Genomic DNA, 22259 nt, shown 5'->3' with positions numbered 1-22259 from the left:
ATAATTTTGATGTGCTTCGGCTGGGTTGAGAACAGTCTAGGTTGCAAATGGCTTTTAAACTATATATAGACCATCAGTTCTTTCCAACTTTGGGGCATATATAGGCAAGATACTCTTGTTTCTTCTCAGAGCTTTGCCTGTATCATTTTCCTGTCTTTGTTCCTGGTGTTTCATAACTCTGTCTTTAAATACAAACCCACTTATGTCTTTTTGCCACAATAGCTATGTAAGAGTATGCTGAATAGGCAAAGCACCTTACTCCTGTGATAAAAAAGTGGCCTAGTTTGTAATCTTCTATTTGTTTAAGAGCTTGTTTGAAATTCAAGGATGCTTTCAGACACAATATTGAAGCCCATTATCTAAACTCTTCTATACAATCCTGGAAAATTTTAGCCTGGATAAAGGTACAACACACAAACTTTCAGGAAGATATGCCTTTCAGCGACTGGAGGCAGATGGTCCAGTACTATGAATTTAAGCACGCATGAGAAGGCTTCTCATATAAGAATTAGATTTCCAAGTCTTGTGAGTAGCTGGTAGAATTGAATTACATAAATATTTGCTAGTGTTTGTGTTTTGCCTTATGAAAGATGTTTCCAAAGGCAGTGTTAAATACATGCTATGAAACTGTTCAGCCTCATTTTGTTGACAGACCCTTCCTCCTCTCTCTCCCCCTACTCTTTTTATGTCCTCTATTATCTCTTCTATCTATTGTTTTTTATTATTCTCTGGACTATTATCTCTTTTTTACTATAGCTTGTACTTCATCCTTACTGAAACTTAATGTAAAGTACTGCATCAGCTATAGCTACTCTGTCACTTGGGTTTTGTTGCCTTGCTGTCTCAGCTATCCTATGGGAATCCTCAGATCATGGAAAGACAAGAAGGTGCTATGCAGAAAGCATTCAAAGTAGCCTTGATTGAAGCTGTACTTGGAAGGGTTTTGCTGTATGTTATTCTGTCCAAAAGAATGTTTTTCTTTGTATTTTTCATTTGGAATACACTAATGAGATGTAATTCAAACAATATTTTGAATTACTGACTGTGAAGCTGTCAGACTGGTTCTGAATAACATGAGCTTCTGTTTTACAGCCTTTTCAAGAATGTGTGATGATTTAAGTGTGTGATTTTAAGCTATTTATAGTTAGCATTTTGGAATGAGTGAAACCTTCAACACTTAGAACTTCATAGTTTTAAATCCTTTATTTCAGAAGGATGAGACATTTCAACTAGATTAAAAAAATTGTCAAATGTCTAGATAGACTTTTTAAAAGTTCTTGTATTAGACACTGAAACAGCACAAAGAAAAAATCACCTCCTTTCACTGCATTTGTAACTATTCATAGTTAAGTGAATTTGCAGTTTGCTTGAGTAAATCAGTTTGCCCAATACATGTAAAGGTAATGTCCTTTATTTATGATACCAGTATAGTCTTACTAAAATGTCCAGTTTTATTCATATAACTAATAACTTTTCCAAAGAAGGAATTATAAGTTTACTTTTTTCTCACTGAAGTGGAATGTGTGATCATGTAAACACTAAATAATTTGAACTTTTGAGTACCACGGCATATAGAAAATAGCAGGCTGAAATATGACTCACAAAAATAATGTAGGAAAATAATGGCAGTTCTTTGTACTAAATATGTGGTGATTGGTACATTTGCTGATTATATACATAAGTGTATGCTTCTGTGTATAACTGAAAGAATAACAATGGATCATATTATTAGTTTTACGTTGATAAAAGATCTTTATATTTCGGACTGTGGGTAGGTGCTGAGTCATGTTGGAGAGGACCTTCATGGAAGTCTTAGAACAACTGTTTGCTAGTCAGTGACTTGTAACCTGTTTTAGACAGCTTTACAGCTTTGCTAACCTAAATCCCTGATGCTACTCATGTTATCTGGGTCACATATTATATTCTTAACTATTAAAGCAGACCCTGGGAAAGCCATTTCATGAGATATTGGCCTCTGCTGGGTTCCTGTAGTCTCCCACTCCTTCTGCCCCTTTATCAGAAAAAAAAAAGTTTTTTTGACATCATACTTTAAAAGATAGCTTAAAAAAATCTGAATTTTAAATCCCTTTTTCTCTCTGCCAACACATTGTCAAGTTTAAGATGAAACTTTCAAAAATTGAGCCTATTTGCTGTTTTACATTTCCTTTAGCCTTTTTTGGCATTAGATAGCTTTGTGCTTTTAATAGTGGGGTAATTTGCATTAAAAAAGTTTGGGGCTTAGCCTGTGCATTTCCACCCTTCACCAAAACAGCCTTGATGTCAATTCATGAGTTATTTAGTGACTTTAACTGTTTAATACCTGTATGGTTTTTCTTATAGTTAGACACCACTGGACATGCAGTGTGTGAGTGATCTTATTTATAACAATGGTCTTATTTATAGCAAAAAACTTGCACTTATATATAATATAGACTGATGCCACATAGAATGAACGCCACTAATATTAGTGCAAATATTTAAAATTACTTTTAAGCAATTTATACCAATTATCTTTGGGGACTACAATCCAGTTTAGTGGGTTTTATACTATAGTTTTCTGTTGATGTGGTACCTTTTTTTAATAGTTTTTTTTGGATGATATATTTTAATTACTTAAAACACATTGTGTGGGAACTTCTGAAGGTTGTTTGATTTTGGGTTTTTTCCCCTCTCTTTTTTTGCTGAGAGTTTGCTAATGCCTTCTGTTTTGTAGTCTAACAACATTCGTATCTGTAGTGGAGCGAGCTTCTTCATTAGTGTAATTTTTATGAGCTCTATTAGTCATTCCATGCCAGCAGCAGTTGTTGCATGCTTGCTAACAAAGCTGAGTTCAGTCAGGGTTTCTCTCAGATCTGGACTATATTCTGTGTGTGCACATATCCAGTCTTAAGTACTCTGTGCATCTGCTCACTGGTGTACAAATGATGACTCTTATGCTTATTTGCTCTTGTACCTTGTACAACTTTAGGATGTGTAGGGTATTGTTACATAAAAAAACCAGGAGAGTGAAGAAGGCATGTTAAAGTTGGACTGCAGAAGTTGGGGATTGGAGGTTTTCAGTGAGTATGAGTCTTGGTAAGGAGAGGGAAAATGGGAATGGGAAAATCTTGCTGGAGTTTTTGGGAGATTGGCTCCTCCATGGTTGCTGGCCAGAAAGTGGCACAGCTCTGATCAGGTAGTTAATGGCAGCTGCATCTCCATCTGCTGCTTTTCTCAGAAAGGTAAGGGAAAAGGGGTGATAGTGGGGGAGCGGGGAAGGAGGTGAGAGAGGAGTGGCCATGAGCATGGCTAGAAGTGAATAAAAAATAAACAGATACGATGTGTTTTCCTGGGGCACAGTGACCATCTCAGGAAGAATGCTGTTACAAGGCTGCTGTCAGTAAATAATCTGATGAATTATGGGACAGAATTGGTGGAACTCAAAGTTACTAGGAGAACTTTGCTCACTTCCTTCTAGTTACTCAGGCAAGATAAAAGACGAGAGGAGTTAGGTGAAGATACCTTGATAATGGAGCTATTTGTTTTGCTAATAGTTTCTCACACTTAAGAACGTAATGAATAAAACCTAAACCTGCACAAATTTTTTCCTAAAATGTTGCACATTTGGAATGCTCACTCTGCTGGAGAGGTGTAGTTTGAGGTCTCGTCAATCTTAGGGCGAAACCAACAGCAACCGAGACGCACTGAATAAACTGATGTTGCTTTTGTGGTTTTGATATGCTGAGATCTCTTACCCCAGCATCAAGATTTGTGGTTTAAGCCATTTTAATGTGTATTTGTAAATCAGGTACATGTTTATGACAACCCAACTACTAATGGCTAGATCTGTAGAAATTAATTTCTTCCCTTCTCACCCCCCGACTAAATAAACTTTAATGCTGATCATATATTGAAAGCTTTATTATGATTTTCTGGTGCCTAAATACCCTTCTTTTTTTTTTAATTAAATGTAAGCATTAAATTAAAAATGTAATTTTTAATTAAGAATTAAATTTGTAAAGCAAATTGCTGTTACCATCTCTCCATTCTTGTAAGGCCATCCATGATTTTATACTATATTCTTTATTTTGTGAGTGCAACTGGTAAGATGTATGTGAAAGGTAAATGAGATAACTGGATACCACAAGTTGCTTTTGAGGTGAGCTTACAGACTTTTCATTCAGAGTTGATATTCTGCCTGCCCCTAAACGTGCAAGTATAAAGTAAGTTCTTTTTTCCTTTGAAGACCTGCTCTGTATTTGGCTGCTGAACTCAAAGTGTGAGGTGGAGCATCTTAAGTTGCATTAAGTGCAAATTTTAACACAGTGCAACTAAAACTACTACTGAAACATGCAAATATCATTCTGTTTAGATTCTATAATTTTCAGTTATTATTGCTAGTAGATAAGTAATAGTGTCTCAATATTATGAATGTGCATATGTAATGGAAAGCAAAGTGAAAAAAATCTGATTCTGTAAATCTGTATTTTGTCTTTATTGTTTGTTTCTTTTTTAACACTAGTGTTTTTGCCTTACCCTAAAGAAATAAATATCCCTATACCCCTTCAGCCCTTTTCCTCTCCACCAAAACGTGAATGCAGGGTTGCAGTAAATGACCAAGACTTCTGCTGTATTAACATAGTTTCTCATTAGCTGCCTTCTTAATATAAGGCATAAGAATGTTTGTGGCTGTGGCTAGACTCAAATATAAAGGAAATTCCTATGAAAGTTATTTTCATGCTGCCTGACTTTATTTCTGGACTGTATCTGTTAAGAAAGATACTAACAAAATGTAAGATTTCACTTAAGTGAAATAAATAGAAATTATCACCAGTGCAATTCTAAAAATTATTATTACTTTGGTTAGCTTTAACCAAAAATTAGGTTTTAAGATGAAGGCCTTCACACTGCTTGGCTCATGCTGGGAAACGTTTCTTAGCAAGTAACATATCTTCGTATGAAAAAAACAAAACCCAAAAACTGATGAAATGCATACTTAAACTTCAAGGTAGTTCCTAGATTCTCACATATTCCTTGGAGTTCTTTCAGCCTGGGTGCTTTCAGTTTATTTAATTTCAAATATTATAGAAGGAAAAAGAAGTTAACCAGTTACAGGGCTGCTACATAGTCATGTTTTTTATATATGTATGTATATGTTTTAGTCCTGCAAAGAAGTGCAATAGTCCATTCAGTTCTTACCAGTCCTGTTGAGTACAGGTGATTTCTTTAATTCTTGCAAGATGGCAGTTTTCTAATGTTCAGTATTGCAGCAAAACTGGCTCTAAATTACAATGAACATTGAACTCATTGAATAAATGCCTGTGTGCGTTATAGTGTTCATTGATGTACATCTGTTTACTTGAGCTGTGAAAACTTACCTGCTACTCATCTCTTATTAATTCTTCACATTAACTGTCCTGTTTGTTCCTTTCTCTTAGGATGAATAATTTCTTTTTACATGGAAATGAATTTTTATCTGATTATGTCAGACTTGTTTTTCTTCTTGAACTTCTATTCCTAGGAGACTTCCACAAGTAAGCATAGTTAGGTTGCTCTTCATGATTCTGCAGATCTGAACTGGTGTCGCTTACAGCTTTGCCAGTTGCAGACACTAATGACACTGTTCAATTGATCTGATGTAGTGCATACTTCAAACACTAGCAAGATGGAGAAGAAAGCATCCAAGATCACTATTGGTTTTGAAGGATTGCCCATGATCAGTTTTGATAGCACAAAGGGGTCTCTGTAATCTCTTTTCTTTTTATATCATCTGTCAGTACAGAGTGGCTTTAAGTCCTTCTGTTTTCGTTGGTAGAAATGCATCTATTTGGTTTTATGTGTCAAAATCAATGATATCTGAATGTTCTTTGGAAAAAATGATACTTGCATTATATGGATATTTCATCCATGCATGCTAGTGTTGATTAGTATCTTATTCACGATCCTGATCGATGTGCGTGGACCACTGTTGCTGCTAAATACCTTTGTTTTACCAAAGATATTTAAGGTAACATAGTATAGGACTTCCCCAATTTAAACTCAAAACTGTTAATGCAGAATATTCTGTTGCTTGAATTTCATTGCTTTGGGACACACTTGCTGAAGGAAAGTAGAGAAAAATAGCGTACAGTAAATGAATGCGACTGATATACAGGATTATGACTTTTAATTTTACTGAAATATATTGAAACTTTCTTGGAAAGCAGTTCAAGGAAGTGGAGTGTATCTGTAATTCTGAGAAAGCAGAAGTTTCAATTAACAGAAATATCAAGATATATCAAACTCATATAATGATGACAGCTTTTTCAGTGCAAGTTCGCTGTATATTTGGTAGCGCATGGTTGGGTTGATTCCAGGTGCAGCAGCAATGTTTTGAATGGATGTTTTTGTAGTTAATGGAAAAAAATGTATTGCTTTTAATTGGAAATATCTATTTACCTTGAACAAGAATCATGTTGTTGTCTTGGTTATTGGAAACAGTGCTTTACTATGTGTGTAGTAACATACTTGATTTAAAACAACAGCAATGACAACAACAAAGTTCACTATTGAATTGCTGCATTCTGCTACTAATGCCAGCAGTGGAGTTCTTTTGAAGACTAAACTCCCATGTCCAGCTTAGTTAATAGGCAAGTTACTAGAAATATTTCAGGGTTTTGGAGTCTGATTACTGTGATCAACCTCAGATATATTGCAATGTCATTACAGTACACCTGGTACTACTTCTTGATAGGACGTTCCTGATAGTAAGAAGCTTTTTTAGTGTATTCACAGAACACTTTACTAGGCAAAAGAGTATGTGATGTAACTGATGAAATAAAAATATAGATGAAGTTTTTTATAAAGGTTTGTTTTCTTTTTCCCCAGAGAAGGATGTCTTGTGAAAAATTTATTTTCACAAAAATATCTTTTGCAGCCATAATAGAATATGTGAGTATGTCACGTGTCCGGGCCCTCTTTCCTCTCTTTGTGTATTGCTCATTTCAGGACCTATTTAAGGCTTTGGTTTTATGTTCTTTTTGTGGGTGTGTGGTGTGGTGCTGTTCTTAGTACAATATTTCATTTTCTTGCTTTGTTTTGTCCAGAGCAAGATGAATTGTTCAGAGGCTGAAAGGAACCTGTTATTCTCTCTGTGTTTCTCTTTGTGATTTTTTTCTTCCTCTCCCTGCCGCAGGAGATAAAATATTATGGCTTAGGATTTGCAAGGCTGACATCCTTCCCCCGTTTCCCTACCTTTAAGAAATACTTTTCTGCCAACCTGAAGCTGATAAATGGGGTTTGAGAGTTTTTCTCTTTGTTACCAAGCTAGATATACATTTTCAGTTTCTGTTAGCTGGAAGACAGTGGGCAAGAGCTAACTCATATTCAAAATTGTTCACACTATAGTCTTTTCCTGACATAGCTGTCTCAATCAGGAAGAATAGCATCCCTGACAGTATCCAAGCTGTGTTAACGTATAATTGCCTGATATAGCTTGCTCTTGGATCTGTATTAGGATTTGTTTTTATAGCTGTTTTGGGGAGTGTTGGTAGTATGGAGTATGCTGATTTAACTATGGTAAAAGAGTCCTGGTACTGATGTAATTTTCAGGAGTGATTGAAGACAAGGGCTAAGGGAGATTTTAAGATAAACTGAATGTTGGTATGGATGTTGTAATAGACAGTTATTCTAAAAAAATAGATTTGGTTGTAACAGAAAACCTTGCACTTTAGGGTCTGACCCAGTCTATGAATAATGAGGGTTATTGTTCCTTTTTATAAGCTGCTGGGAGAAGAGTGTAGGTTATCCCACTCCTGCCTGTTACACAGCAAGGAATCATTTGATGTGTGGGGAGCTTGGACTCTCAACTGTATTTGAAGGAGTGTGTCCATGTGAATTGTTTAAAAATGTGATTAGTGTATCCAGTGTGTTCTGTCAGATTTGACATAAGTGCAGTTGTGTGTTCTGTCTTGATGCTGATTAAGTCTCTGTACTAATGGGTGATGTGACATTACGAGCTGTGGAACTGTGGCCTGACATACTAGCAAGAACAGGTCTGTTCAGGCAATTCACCTTTATTGCTCCAGTGAAAATTCTTGGTCCTGCTAATGGATACTAAAGATTCCTTTTTTTTGGTCCTGATTTTTTTCCCCTGGTTATACAGGTTCTGGATAAAAGCAGAGCTCTATTCTAACTTGTGCTTTGTGATAGTGTATTTCCTGCTTCTATTAATTTGGTGGTTTACAATGTAATGTCTGAAGTAGCTCCATATGTATGAAAATAGGCCCTCATGCTTAAATTAAGGTCTTTATTTACCAATTCTGCTTTTATTCTCTTCTTACTGGTCCAAAATATTAAATTAACTGATAATTTCAGGGAGTTCTAAGGGGTACCAGTTTCTACAGTCCAGTTTCATGATTAAATGTTTAAATTAAAAACCATTGGTATATGTAGGCATGAGAGAATGTTGTTTGTTTTGTTTGTGTAAGTGAAATATGTTTACTTCCACTGTTTGTGAAAATTTGGTAAAAGTTTTTTGACAGTTCCTGAGACAATTTGGGGGCAGGTGGGTCAGGAGGTTATTTGTCAGTAAAATCCATAGTGAGGTGAGCTTTGCAGATAAAGGGAAGGAAGGCTAGGGTCGTGTTGCTTTTTTTGTTTCCTCATCTGGATGAGCCCATCTGTGTTTTCACATGGAGAGCTTTAGTCTCTCATTGCAAATAGCTGTGCTGGAAGCAGTGCTGGATTAGAGACAAAACTGCAAGTTGTGTATGCACCGTTGACCCAAATGTTGTAGGACTGCATAATTTTCTGAAAGAGAACCTTTTTGAACATCTCTTTGGTCCAGTTTTAGTTGGGAACTAAGATTCTTTTTTCTGGGAGTTTTTTAGTGAGTTGGAACTTCATTAGGATGATATGTTTTGTTATTGTTGATGGGGTTTTTTTTGGTGTATTTTTTTAACACTGGGTGGTTTTACTCTTATTTTTAACTTCAGAACAGTGTTTTACTACCTACTTTAAGCACTGATAAGAATGTTAGTTTGAGGAGCCTGGCACTTGCTCTAAGGTGTTTGTCTCTTTTCAGTTAGATCTAAATTATTTTCTGGAGATGCTCTGGAGGTTTCCCAAATCGTTCCCTTCTCCCCTTGGGCAATTAGGGGAACTGGTGAGCACAGATAGTGTAGTGGAAGAAATGTAATGAACACAGGTTGGTTAGCCATAAGGGGTTCTTATTTTCTTGTGTCATCTCCTGCAGTTTGGTATGTTGAGTGCAATTTTATGGAACAACTGAGTCAGTCCAGTGGCTTTTTGTCACAAAAAACTTCTTCATCCCCACACCCATGGTATTGCAAAGGACGGCACTGAGGAGACACAGCAGTCAGCTCTGGTATTCGTTGATCTTTCTTCCTGAGTCAATTCCGTTGATTAACTGGTTGGATTTGATTTTTGCCTGAAGGAAAAACAGCTTTTTGCTAAATTAGTGTGACAATTTGGCTAATAGAGGAGTCTGGTTAGTGCAAGAACAGCAGAGTTCTGGGAGAAGGCATGGAACCTCCAGGCAATGAGCAGTTGAATCATCTCAGCTGTACTGAAAGGTGATAACAGGTGATCAGAAAGAAACTGTTTGGTACCATCTTTTATGTGCTTTTTAAAGAGCTAAACTGTAAATCAGAAGTTGTGCAGTCTGAGCAGCCATTGGAGAAGTTTAAGGTAATGGTTGAATGCTAAAGTACATGGGGTTTGGGGATGGGGCTGTTGTGGGTGTTTTTTGAGGCTCCAGGAGCTATTCAGTCATGTGATGCAAAACAAGAAGTTTAGTAGAAGTTTATCATGCTGGCAGACTCAACTCTAGAGAATGTATGAATCTGGAGCAGAAGTAAAAACTTTGTGCTTTATAGTGAGGTAGAAGCATGATTCTCAGTTCTCATCTCTGATCTGAATTAGATACGAGTGTACAGACATAACATTTATCAGAAGTCAGGATGGGACCAGAGGAATGGGCAAATGAATTTAAATGAAGCTTCTTAAAATGATCTGTGTCAAAGTATTGAGAAGTGATCTGCTCCTTGATGTACTGTGCTAGTGCTTGCAGGTAATATCGTGTGAGCTCTTATCTGTAAAAATAAGCTTCCGTATATTTTTACATTGAGGTTGTCTGAGTTTTTGCTGCCATGACTGCACTTTAATGCTAGTACTTGACAGATCTCTCCGTGAGCTGGGCTGGTTTGTTAAGCTGTTAGAAGACTAACCAAAATGTATAATTTTCTGCTCAGTTAGCAAGCAGAAGTAGCTCATTATAGGCTCAAATGAGTGGCGATACCAAAGCAGGAAGATGAGGCCCTACATGAATGACTTAATTTCCTTGCACGGTCCTGATAACATACTCTTAATGCTTTCTGGTGGGAATTTGGAGAACTTGGAGGCAATAGTTTCTGAAATTTTTAGGAGCATCTCCCTAGTCTGTGTTACTAAAAAAAAAAAAAAAAAAAAAGAAGTTTTAAACACCATTTAAGAGAAATCAGAGTTAGGCAAGATAAGCGATTTGAATAGTTGCTGAAAGGTACGTGTATCTATCCTGGTCCGTATACTGCATATTGACTAAATAATAATATTGTATACTCTTGACCTTAGTTTTTTTTCCATAGAGACTGCTTGGAATACAGGCTAGGTAATGTAGAACCTGAAATCCCAGTGACTGAATAATGGATATGAAAAACGGTTTTCTTTGACCCCCATCTTTTTCAAACTTGCTAACAACATTGTGTGTGCCCAGGTTTAAGTTTTAGTTTTATAGAGCACCTGGATTCTTCCAGTAGAAGGAAAGATCTCTAGTAAAAATCATGGAAAGAACTTCAGCTAATAGTAGCTATAAGAAAGATTACAGAGCTATAAGCAACTATGAGATAATGGAAGTCTTATGGTATTATAACATGGCTACTACATCATTGTGCGTATTTATTTGAAAGTAAAAGCATTCCATGATTGCATGCACAAATGTTAATTAGCTTTTTTCCCTACATCAGTGCTGAAGTACCATTTTAGCTTCTGTGATGTAAAGCAATTAAGCATCCAGTTATTTAATACCTATCAGTATCTGCCTGTTTTCATGTATAATAATAAAAATCCAGTAACTATAGTTTGGTGAGTATATTAGTTTTCTCTCTTTCAAGGCAGTACATCTTCATATTCTGTTGTGAATGTGTCATTATCTCTCTTTTAACAACTTAATCAATGTTTCTGTGCTTATTTTTTTTCCTCTGGTAAGTGGCAATATTAATCACTAGATTAAAAAAGGCTTGATTTTCAGTTTGTTTTCAGATATTAGAGTGTTTTGTTGGGTTTTTAAAAAATAGCTCAAGTGAAAATGTTTCAATCTTTCTCTTACAGTTTACATTTATTAAGATAATCTGTGTTAAATGTTGCATTCTGTAATTATTTTTTGAGTAGAATTGCCATATCAATTTTATGTGGATTCTAGTTGATTAGAACTTGACAGACAGTGAATTGATTTTAAAATGTACTGTTTCTAAATGGTACTGTGCTTGGGAAAGAAGATCTGAATTAAGCCATCTCAAACTAAAGAAAGCTCTCTTATTTTCTCTTTTATGGCTTATATTGGTAGTAACTACCTTCCAGTGAAGCAGTTAGTTGCTTCAAAGCAATCTGAGTGCTAAATGAACTCATGCAGGCAGTATTTGTTTGACTTTGAAAGTATATTCAGCAGTTGCCAGTGTGTAATATATAAAAGCAATGAAATTGTTTCCTTTTTCCTTAATGTGAGGAGAATTACATTTTCCCCTTTTCTCCAGTTAAAGTACCTCGTAATTTTCGCTTGTTGGAAGAACTTGAAGAAGGGCAGAAGGGAGTAGGTGATGGTACAGTAAGCTGGGGTCTTGAAGATGATGAAGATATGACACTCACCAGATGGACAGGAATGATTATTGGGCCACCGAGGGTAAGTGTGATGAATTAATAAGTTTGTAGGCAATACAAAATGCAAAAAAATGTTATTTTCTACACCATAAAGGAATCAGTTGAAATTCAGTGTATGAAATTGTAGAAATGCTATATATTCCTGTTAGAATTCTTCACTTTCAGGCATGTTAGTGTTTTTAATCTAGCCTCCCCTGTTTCTGCAGCTGGCTGTAAATGCCACTTGTGATTTGAGACTTATTTTACTGTTAGGAATACATTAATTCTGTATTTCCACTATTACTGCACAGAAGTGTACAGCAATAATACAATAAACAGGTAACTGTCTTTCCACAGTTTGTCATATGTGCCTGGTAGTTCCAATTTTGTAGTAAACTGGCAATATATTTTCAACTTTTACAAGTTTTATCAAATAGTCTTTCAGTATAGCAGTGTCAGTATTTCAGTTGAATCATACCTAAAGACTAAGCGGCTTTTAATTACCTCTCATAGTTAAAGTATATGCACAAAGCTCAAATCCTTCTGACCTTTGAAGTTCTGTAGAATGTCATTTAGATTGATAAAACCTGCAAGAGAAGTAATCGTCTCTTGTGTCTGAGTATCTCCCTCATCAGATGCAAGTGGAGACACCTTTACTTGACTTATGTGCGCACTTTCTCATGAGTTACAATATGATACAAAAGTTCAGTGTGTAAATGAACACACTTTTTTAAAATGACTATATTTGAGTAGCCCTGAGTTACCATATGTCTTTCACTGCTAGCAAGAGGTTACTATCTTGTGTATGCTTCCATGCTGCAGGGCTTGTTGAAACAACTGTCCAGGACAAGAACTGAGATCAGAACTTGGCCTCCGTGAAGACAGTGCTTTGCAGAGTAACAGAGTTCCAGAGTTAGATTCAGTGTAATTCAAGCTCCTTTTGGAAGTCAGTTAGTTCCAACTTGCAGCAGACTGTTATGAACACTTGAATAATTGTTGCGAGCTCCTAAGATTTGAGTGCATTTGGGAGAGGACAAATTTAAAATATAAGCATAATGGTTGTATGCTTTGAATGCTAACTTCTGTGGAATCAGTGTTTGAATAATAATAATAATGGCCCATCTTCGCGAACGAAGATTTGGGGAAAGGTCTTTTACCTTTCCAGCCTGCGCAATGGATTTTTTAGGTGAGACACAGCCTGCACTGAACTGAGCCCACCCTTTAATCCTAAGGTTCATCTGCCGGGGCCAAGCAAGCTTGGACAATGGCAGTGAGGTCCTCAGGACGTAGGTTTGTTTAGAGTGACCTTCTCATAGATGGATGGCCTCACAGGCCTAACGGACTCCATCTGCCCGGGGTACTGGCTGGATTCGAACCTGGGTCGCAGAGGTGAGAGTCCTGCACGCTAACCACTAGGCCACCAGGGGTCCCCTCAGTGTTTGAATACATTTTGAAGAAACTTTGTAGTGTTATGGATTTGGATAAGAACTCTCAAATTTGAGCTAGCTGAAGAAGTGTCTCCCTGACTCTCCAAAAAGCCTCCAGAACTGCCTGTCACTGGTTTCTTATTCAACCTAAGGTAGACTACTCCCTATCTTTGAAGGGAGTGATTATTATATAGCATCCCATTTGTTTTAAAAAATAATAAAAGAACTCAACCGAATCTGGTATGTGCTGTTAATTCTGGTCGATTTGTATTTCTGTCATTTTATTTTTTTTATGAGAAAGCGTGCATGCAGGTAATATCTTGTGCCATATCAGGGACTTGCAGTCTTGCTAATAGAATGACTGACAGTACGCAGTGATTGTAGAAAGTGGAAGCCACCAGTTCCCAAGGCTGTGGCGGCATCTTGAGAGGAATTGCATATCCACTTTCAGTGTTTGTAAAAGATGGGTGGGTTTTTGAATTGGCTGAGTTATATAGATGGTGCAGTAAGGCAAAACACAGAGAAAATTATTAATACGGTCCACAGCACGAAGTTCTTCTCATAGGTGGCTTCTCTAGAGCTGTGCAAAAATTGCTTATCAAGGTTTTTTTCTTGCTTCATTTGAAAGGTGACCAACATGGGTGAAGGAGGGTAAGATTTGTTTTGGATTGAAGGAAACGTTTTTCTGATCCCCAGAAAATGATGCTTTAGGCTTTTTGGGAAGCTGGCAAGGGATGCTTGGCTAGCAGTAAAACAATGACTTGATAAACTCAGCAAAATTGAGAAGCCACCTGGATACGAATAAGGGAATGAGAATGAGTGCTGTTCTTGGAATTTTTCAGAGTTTTGAGCAGTATATATACATTTTGGCTTGTTTCCAGTATAACAAAAAGTATCCCTCTCTAGGAAAGTAAATTGTTTTAGCTGAGTGAATAATGAGAATTTTTGTTAGTATTTTCTTGCTGTGGTACCAGCTATGTTACCTGTAGCAGGACAAGATGACTTGTATTGGGCCTTTAGCTTTTAATCATAAAATCAGAATGTTAAGGGTTGGAAGGGACCTTAAAGATCATCTAGTCCCAGTGCCCCCTCTGCCCCCCCCCCCAATCCTGCCAAGGCCTTATCCAGCCTGGCCTTGAACACTGCCAGGGTTGAGACATCCACAACCTCCCTGGGTAACCTGTTCCAGTGTCTCACCACCCTCACAGTAATGGGAAAGAATCACAGAAAACCTTTTGTATTGCCTTGTTTCTTTCTGACCCACTTGCTGCTCAATTTCTATGCCTTCTCAAAATTATGGTACACAGTTAGGGTGCTTTAGTAGTCCTGTTTCCATTCTGCCTTTTAATTGACCACAGAGTGGACTGTCGTTTGGTAACTTGGCTTCGTGGTTGATACTTTTACTTGGAGTGATGGCTGGCTGATGCAGAACAGCTTAAAGATGCTGCTTTTGGAAAGTTCGGAGGCATGTTACTGCTTTTGGTTCATGTTGGCTGTATCTGTTGTGCCAGTGGAAAGACAGGTGTAGAAAGTGGCTTTATCTTCCTTTTAGACCACAGAGATGTGTGCATCAGAGACCAGCAAAGCCACTGATGTTTGGCATGGTCTACTTGAAAAGATTAAAAAAGATAGAACCATATCTAATTTTAATGTAACTTTCTCAAAATATACTTGCATTTAGAATTATCTGCTCTCTGGTCACTTGGGAATGACATCTGCAAGCTAGCAGTCACTTTATTGTCCAAAGTTCATAAATCCTCCAGTAAACCAAGCATCTTATATATTTTCCATAGTGTTAATTACTTGCAGAATATGTTTCTTTTGCAGATCCTTTTTTAATCTTGTTCTTGGTTATATCTTAACTTGAGTTATCCATCTTTCTCCATTTCCAGTTTTTTTTCAGCGTTAGATATTTCATGACAGGAGAAAATGGTAATTTTCCTAAAGATTATTGATTTCTCTCAGCCCTGTACTATGCCAATGTTGTTTTGAGAATGCAGGTGGGTAGAAAGGATGAGAGCAAACGTGATTTAAAGAAAGAATCGTATTGTGTTAAAACTTGTGTATGGAATAGTTAATAGGTAGTATAATTTACACATAATCCTGAAGTAATCAATATAACCAAAACAGTGGAGTATCAGTCAGTAATCCAAGACCTTCAGTTTGTACACAGTATTAACAAATTTATATTTATTTCATATTTCTTGATCTTTATTCCTCTCGCCTTTACTCTGCTTTTTAAAAAATCAGTAATATTTAGTGTTCAGTAAAGTGCATTAGTCTGTTTTTTTGCTTTCTAGACAAACTATGAAAACAGAATATACAGTCTGAAAGTAGAGTGTGGACCTAAATATCCAGAAGCACCTCCTACAGTTAGATTTGTAACTAAAATTAATATGAATGGAATAAATAATTCCAATGGAATGGTAAGTTGAAATGGTAAGATCAACCATGTTCTTAATTTATATTATAAAGTATTTCTGTGAAAAACTCAGGTGAGGAATATGCATGTTGGACAGAGCTTTCATATTTAATTTTTATAATATAAGTACTGTTTTAAATTGAATTTTTTTGGCCTACTACTTCAAATCTTTGTGGCTCTTAGTGGCTTATCAATGAGACAAGCATTATTTATAGTACTGAGACAGTTTTTTCTTTTAAATGAAGATGAAAGTTTTAGTTTTGAATGGGAAAACAGTTAGTGTTTAAGCTGTGTGTAGATGTTTCCCTTGTAATACTCTTACAAAAGGGGATTTATAACAGGAATATTACAAACTTTTGAAGATTTTTCCATTAATTAAAAATGGAAGTTGTTTCTGATGAGATTCAATCCTGATGTATTAACTCACCTTTAATGAACGGGTGTATTTATATTCTTGTCTCCTTTATACTGACTTTATTCAGATCCAAGGTGATTCTGAGCTTCAGTCTTAAGATCTTTTGATATAGATGGTAATCACTTTCATTTTAAAGATCAGTTTGTAATAAGTTAGTTGCACTGATCCTGCACTTGGGATGGGATGAGTTCATGTACATGAGCGATGGCAGCAGCTCAAATAAGTTTGTTACTCAGCTATTCACTAAGTACTTTAATCCTGTGAGTAAGCCTGAAGTACCCCATTGCTCAATGAAAGGAGGTGTGAGCTGTCTTGCCTTTACAGTGGTATATACATATATCAGCAGGAAATGCAATAATATATCACACTTGTCTGTGTGTACATTTGTCTTTAGTGAATGCAAAGTAATTGGGTTAAGGTTACATTAGAGATGAGTCAAAGACCATCTTTGGATTTTAAATAATTTGCAAAATCTAAAAGAAAGGTAGACTTTCATTGCTGTAATTAATAGTACTGAAATGTGAAACTTAAGTTTCTAAATGGCTGTAGTGGAGGGAGAGGTTCTCAAGGGTTCTTTTGAGCTATGGTGGTGTTCTGGTTGGTCATCCAAAGCCAGTGCACTAACACTTCAGAAATAATCTAAAATTACTTCGAAAATACTTTTATGTAGCCAACAATGTTACTCTACCTGAAGATCTTATCAAAATTGCTATCTGTCAACGGTTGCCTTTCATCACAGCTGTGGCTTGTTGCCTGAGTTTATGTATTTATTACGTTGTCATTAGCAGAAACTGCCAGTTTGGAATGCAGCAGAGCTTTTGGTGTGTTTATAATATGTGGGTTTTGTACCTCTTCCTAGTAACATGTATTACTCTGAATTAGTAGAGAAGCATGCCTTTCTTTCTTCATCTCTGTCTGCCTCAGAGTGTAGGTGTTGGTTTTTGGAAGCAGGATCTCAGACTTGTAGAGCCTGAAGGCTCATGTTTACTGAGCCAGTTGACTTGAGCTTTTGTTTGGAGAAGGCTACACTCCTCAGCTTGCTGAGGGACAGGTGCTGAGGGACAGGGTGAATACTGTGACAGGAGATCCATTTGGTCATTCTAAAAGCACTGTAAAAATTGAGTCGTCGCTACAGGAAAATTTGATTTTAATAAGTTCAAACCTTATACAAAACCTTCATTCATTTTTTTCCTCAACAGTTCTATAAACTTGTGTATCATATGAAGGATTTGCTATGCAAATGCATAACTTTTTTTAAAAAATGAATTTAAATAGGACTAAATAATATTTTTAATGAAAAGCTTTCATAAGTAATGAATCTAAACCGCATATATTACCTGATCCTTAATGTGCCAATTGTCCCAGTGTCTTCCATTTTATCCTTTTTTGCCTTTGCGCTCATTAGAGAAACTGTGAGATAAACGGGATCAGCATCCCGGAACAGTTCATGTTGCTGCTTCCTGATAGTTTCTTCTTGTTTCTTTCCAACTGTTCTCCCACTTTCTGGTCATCTTTCATTTAATGGATCACAAGTCGTTTGCTGCATTCTTTGAATGAATGGCAGGCTTTCATCTTCAGACATGTTCTACTATCCCTGCTTCTGCATGCACCCTGGTTTTTGACATGTGGCCAGCTTTTGATCACATTGCTTTTAGATGTCATGAAGAAGTTGGTGACTTACAGAAAAGAGACTTGAAAGAAACGGCAGCTGTAATTGTGTGTCTTAGCAGATCATGCTCAAAACATTTGTAACATTGTTAAGGTAGGCTTTACAGGAGATCTGTGCCAATTAACACCTAAGGAAAAGTAGGCCCCCCCCCATGAGTTTAGAGGGTGATAATTTCTGAGTTAGAGTGTGAGTGGTGGAGGGGAAAGGTGGATAAGTGCTAGTCACTGGGGCTCTAAGGAAAGTAGTCTCATACTGCCTTGTTGGCAGTGGTTCTCAACCTTCTTGATTTACAAATCCCTTTTACATTTTGCATGAAAAGTATGTGTGTGTAATGAATTTATTAATACTGACAGGTCCAACTTTATTGACTTTTTGATTGATTATTCTCTGAGAGAGGAGTTTTGCTTGTAAGTAACTTTTCTGTCAGCAGCATATCTTCAGCAATCACTATTTGATAAATTTAGTACAGGAAAGGAGAGGACTAGTTCAGGAGTATTTTATCTCAAAAAACTTAGGTGTTCTAAAGCACCCTGTTAAATTATCTTTCTTATCTGCATGTTTTTTGTGGCTTTCTTTTCAATTTGCCTATGGAGCTGTTGCATTTGTATTCAGAATTATATTACTAAGGTCAGAAAAGCTAATCCAAGTACTCGTGTAGAGCTGGACAAAATGCCTTTATGTATTAATAGCATTACTGTTGTAAAACTAAGTTATCATTCATAATGCTGTAGGGTCTTTTCTCTTGGAGACTTATGTATCCCATGCTGATAAAACATAGATTACATTCTGATGTACTGTTTATTTTCCACCGTCTTTTGAGGTTGCCTGATTTTTCCGTCTTTGAGAGCGCTCTTCAGCAGTCAGTCTGTCTTGCAGGACTTGCAAACACTTCTGTTCATTTAGATACCATTTACAACTGGAAATACTTGTTTCCTTTAAAATCACTTGGGACACTGTCAGCTGCTGTCCAGTTACTGCATTGAGTATGTTTATTGTGGACATTTGTTACCATTTGCTACTTGTTGAAGTTATTTGGAACATTATAAACACTGAATACTTTGCATCATTGTGTAAAATAGTTTGTTTTATTTTCAACTGTTTAGAAAAGAATGATGCATTATACATAGTACTTCTCCTGCTATTGTTTAAGGTTTCACAGTGGTCTACCCCTAGAATACAAGTAGTCTTCAGATTGCAGTTTGCAACTTTGTCAACTTTTATGTAACTTTGAAATGTCTCCCACTGTGTCCCAGGGCATGTATTTGAATATTACCTAATGCTTTTGTGCGATTTGAACACAGTTTGTGTCACTCTTTTAAATGTCTTATCATTGTTCTTCATAAAGTGAGTTTATTGTGAATCAGCTTGGAAATCAGTTCTGCAACAGAGAAAACAGAACCTGAGCCAAAATCTTCACTGCTGCAAGATGTTATAAAAGAAGTTAGTGACTTGCAGAAAAGAGACTTGAGATAAATAGCAACGAAAATGTCATGTTGCAGCAGTCTTCAGTCAGAAAACAACCATAACAATGTTAAAGCAGAATTTACAGTCTGTGAGTTTGTTGTTACAAATTCCCAGTCAAGAAACAAAAGCAGGAGGAACTTATAAGTGGTCAGCTCTCATGTTCCAGTCTATGTAGAATTGTGTTGATTGAACAGCAGTAGTGACTGACTGCTATATGCAGTAATTGAGGCAGATATACAGATTTGAGGGAGCCTACAAAGGCAAAGTTGAAGAGAAGCAAGGAGAAGGAAGATGGTGTTAAAACAGAATGGCCAGACAGAAGATTGACATTCATTTCTGTAGTCCCAGAACAACTACCTTTCCAGCCATATTGACTCTTATCTACCACATTAAACCAAATACTCCATTAAAAAAGTAGTAATAGTACAGGAATTACAGTGATGGTTTCACCACTGTTAACTTTCAAAACCTTTCTGTATTAGCTCATGCACCTGTGTATTTTAAAATGGCATGATGCTTCTGCATAATAGTGCTTTTCTTTTGATGCTATTTTTCTTCCTAATTTTTTAAATGTGTGCAATAATTATTAAGTAATCTGTCTGCCTTTCATACTCTAGTTTGATGATATGCTGTCTTAGGCAACTCTAATGATTGTAAGGAGTTCCAGATTCTGAGCAGAACATTATTTGTGTGAAAATAAATGCTTTTTAGTACTGAACTGTGAACAAGATCAAGGATCCTACTTAGGGACTTCTTTCCAAGGTGTTTTTTTTCAACTGGATTTGTTCCGTCAGTTCAGTTCAGAAAGTAGCTCCCTGTACATTGCATGGTTCACTTGAGCTGATAGGCAGCAGCACAGTTAAATGAACAAGTGACTAGTGAGAGGGAGCAGAAGTTTCTTGGGTTAGTTTTGCTGCCCAGGCCAGCACATCGTTAAACCTTGGCCCCAGCTTCCTCCTACGAAAAGGTTTAGTCTCAGCCGGTGTTCTGAAAATAGCCTCACTTCGAATAATCTAGAAATAAGACATCTGTGTTAACATTCTTATTTCTGATTACAAGTGTTTTTTCTTTCAGCTTGCACTTAAGGTGGAATAAGAAACGTCTTGATGTTTTATGCTGTCTAAATCACAAAACAGTGGTTTCCTTTACTTTTATAACCATGTGGGCTGCCCATGCTACTCTGCCAGTGGAATTCAGTAGCCCTATTCCTACCCATGGGCCTGCTTTGCAATTGCATGACTGTAGACCCTCTGTGTTGTTAAGTTCCTCTGTGCAGGGGCTGGGACTTAGCCTGCTGCCAAAACAATTCCCAGGATGACTTTCAATTGCTGACTTTCCTATGGAAACCTCCCTGTTATAATATAATTGTGTAAATTGTCCCACAGGTTTTATAAACGCATAGGAGAAGTCCCATGTCCTTTCCTTTCAGTTCATATTCAAATTGGTAAGTGATGTACAGTAATCTTCACGGCTCCATAAGATGACTTACTGTAAGAAGGATGCAAAGAACTAAGAAATGTCCAAGCATTATGGATCAGTTATTTCAGTATTTCAAGACATTTCTTAGTATATGTGGTGACTCTAGATGTGTCAGAAGCACCATGTAATAGCGATGTGAAATAAATCACTAACAATACATGTAGTGAGGAAAAACCAAGGGAAATGTTCCTTTAGGAAAGTATTCTACGGACTCTTGTGTGGCAGGTTCTTTTAAAGAACTGAGGAATACCCAGGTGCTTATATTAGCATAGCAAAGGTGATTGCTCGTTTCCTTTTTGGGGACAATTTGAAAAAAAACTATAACTTTTACTAGATAGCAACTCCAATTTTGCAGTGAACCAGTTGCTGATGCCCTCCTCCCTCCCTACTTTCCTTCTCACTAATATTAATAGCAGCACAGGTGGAAGGGTCCACCTGCATGGATTTCATTACAGAATCTGTATTTGTGTGTAAGTACGCGATTGTTTTCCTTAAAATATTGTATGAACACAGGGACTTTATGCCACAGAGAAAGTATCAGGGAATGCTTAGAACGTTTCTTAGAGCAATTAGGTCAACAACAGTTATTTATGTAGAGATTTTATGTTCCATCATAACTTAGATTTCTTTCTTCTTTTTCCAGGTGGATGCACGGAGCATACCAGTGTTAGCAAAATGGCAAAATTCATATAGCATTAAAGTTGTACTTCAAGAGCTAAGACGTCTAATGATGTCCAAAGAAAATATGAAGCTTCCACAACCTCCAGAGGGACAAACTTACAATAATTAATTTTAGCTGATTCTCAAACTTCTGTCTTAAAACAACAACCTTCTACTCATGTTAATGTCTTGATTAAATCTCACAATGCAAACACCCACACATTAATGAATTTCAGCTGGTATACATGACCTGGACATTTGTAAGAATATATAATATATGTATGCCCAATATGTTTTCAGGCACTATGGGAGAAAAAGGCAGCACAATTATTTTTTTTCTCTTATCGAGGCACTGTCATTTAAGCATAAGCCTGAAATAGCCTAAAATTGGAATTCAGGTTTTACAAGATGAAAGCATGACAGAAAGTGTCAGATTGCTGTGGAATAATATATGTTACTGAAAATAATCTCTGGAGAAGGCAAAATATAAATGGCATGCTTTATCCATCTTGCTTAGTAAAAGAGCTGCAATTAAATTTGTTTTAAGGTAGCAGGTACAGTGAATACCGTTGCTCATCTTGTTTTAATTTTGCAAGGGTGTGGGTGCCGACTACTAGTAGTGTCACAAAGTATGTTCAGGATTGTTTTGATACCTGTATTTATAAAGTGGGGGGATTAATTTCTGTTAAGCAGCTCCTGTGTTACATGTATCGGACATGACAAATATTTGTTTACAGTCTTTGTTCTAATAAACCATGCATTTAAGTTTTAGTGAAACAAAGGAAATGTATGGATATGTGATTGAGATTAAAGTTAGTCTTAAAATGTAAATAAAATGTGGAAAGTGTCTGA

General features: G+C 36.6%; 1 protein-coding gene across 4 annotated transcripts in view; it reads left to right on the top strand.

Moving 5' to 3' along the window:
• Window positions 1-22259, top strand: part of UBE2V2 (ubiquitin conjugating enzyme E2 V2) — a 33710-nt gene extending 11451 nt beyond the window's left edge. For all 4 annotated transcript variants that reach the window (XM_027674249.1, XM_027674259.1, XM_027674252.1 and 1 more), the window contains exons 2-4: window positions 11769-11914; window positions 15599-15724; window positions 21391-22259. In XM_027674249.1, the coding sequence (XP_027530050.1) occupies window positions 11769-11914; window positions 15599-15724; window positions 21391-21537 (419 nt within the window). In that variant the 3' untranslated portion in view covers window positions 21538-22259. The remainder of the gene's footprint in view (window positions 1-11768; window positions 11915-15598; window positions 15725-21390) is intronic.

Source organism: Neopelma chrysocephalum, unplaced genomic scaffold, assembly GCF_003984885.1.
Source record: "Neopelma chrysocephalum unplaced genomic scaffold, ASM398488v2 Primary Assembly neopelma1_22, whole genome shotgun sequence".
Taxonomy (NCBI): Eukaryota; Metazoa; Chordata; class Aves; order Passeriformes; family Pipridae; genus Neopelma; species Neopelma chrysocephalum.
This window is presented reverse-complemented; position numbering and strand designations above follow the sequence as displayed.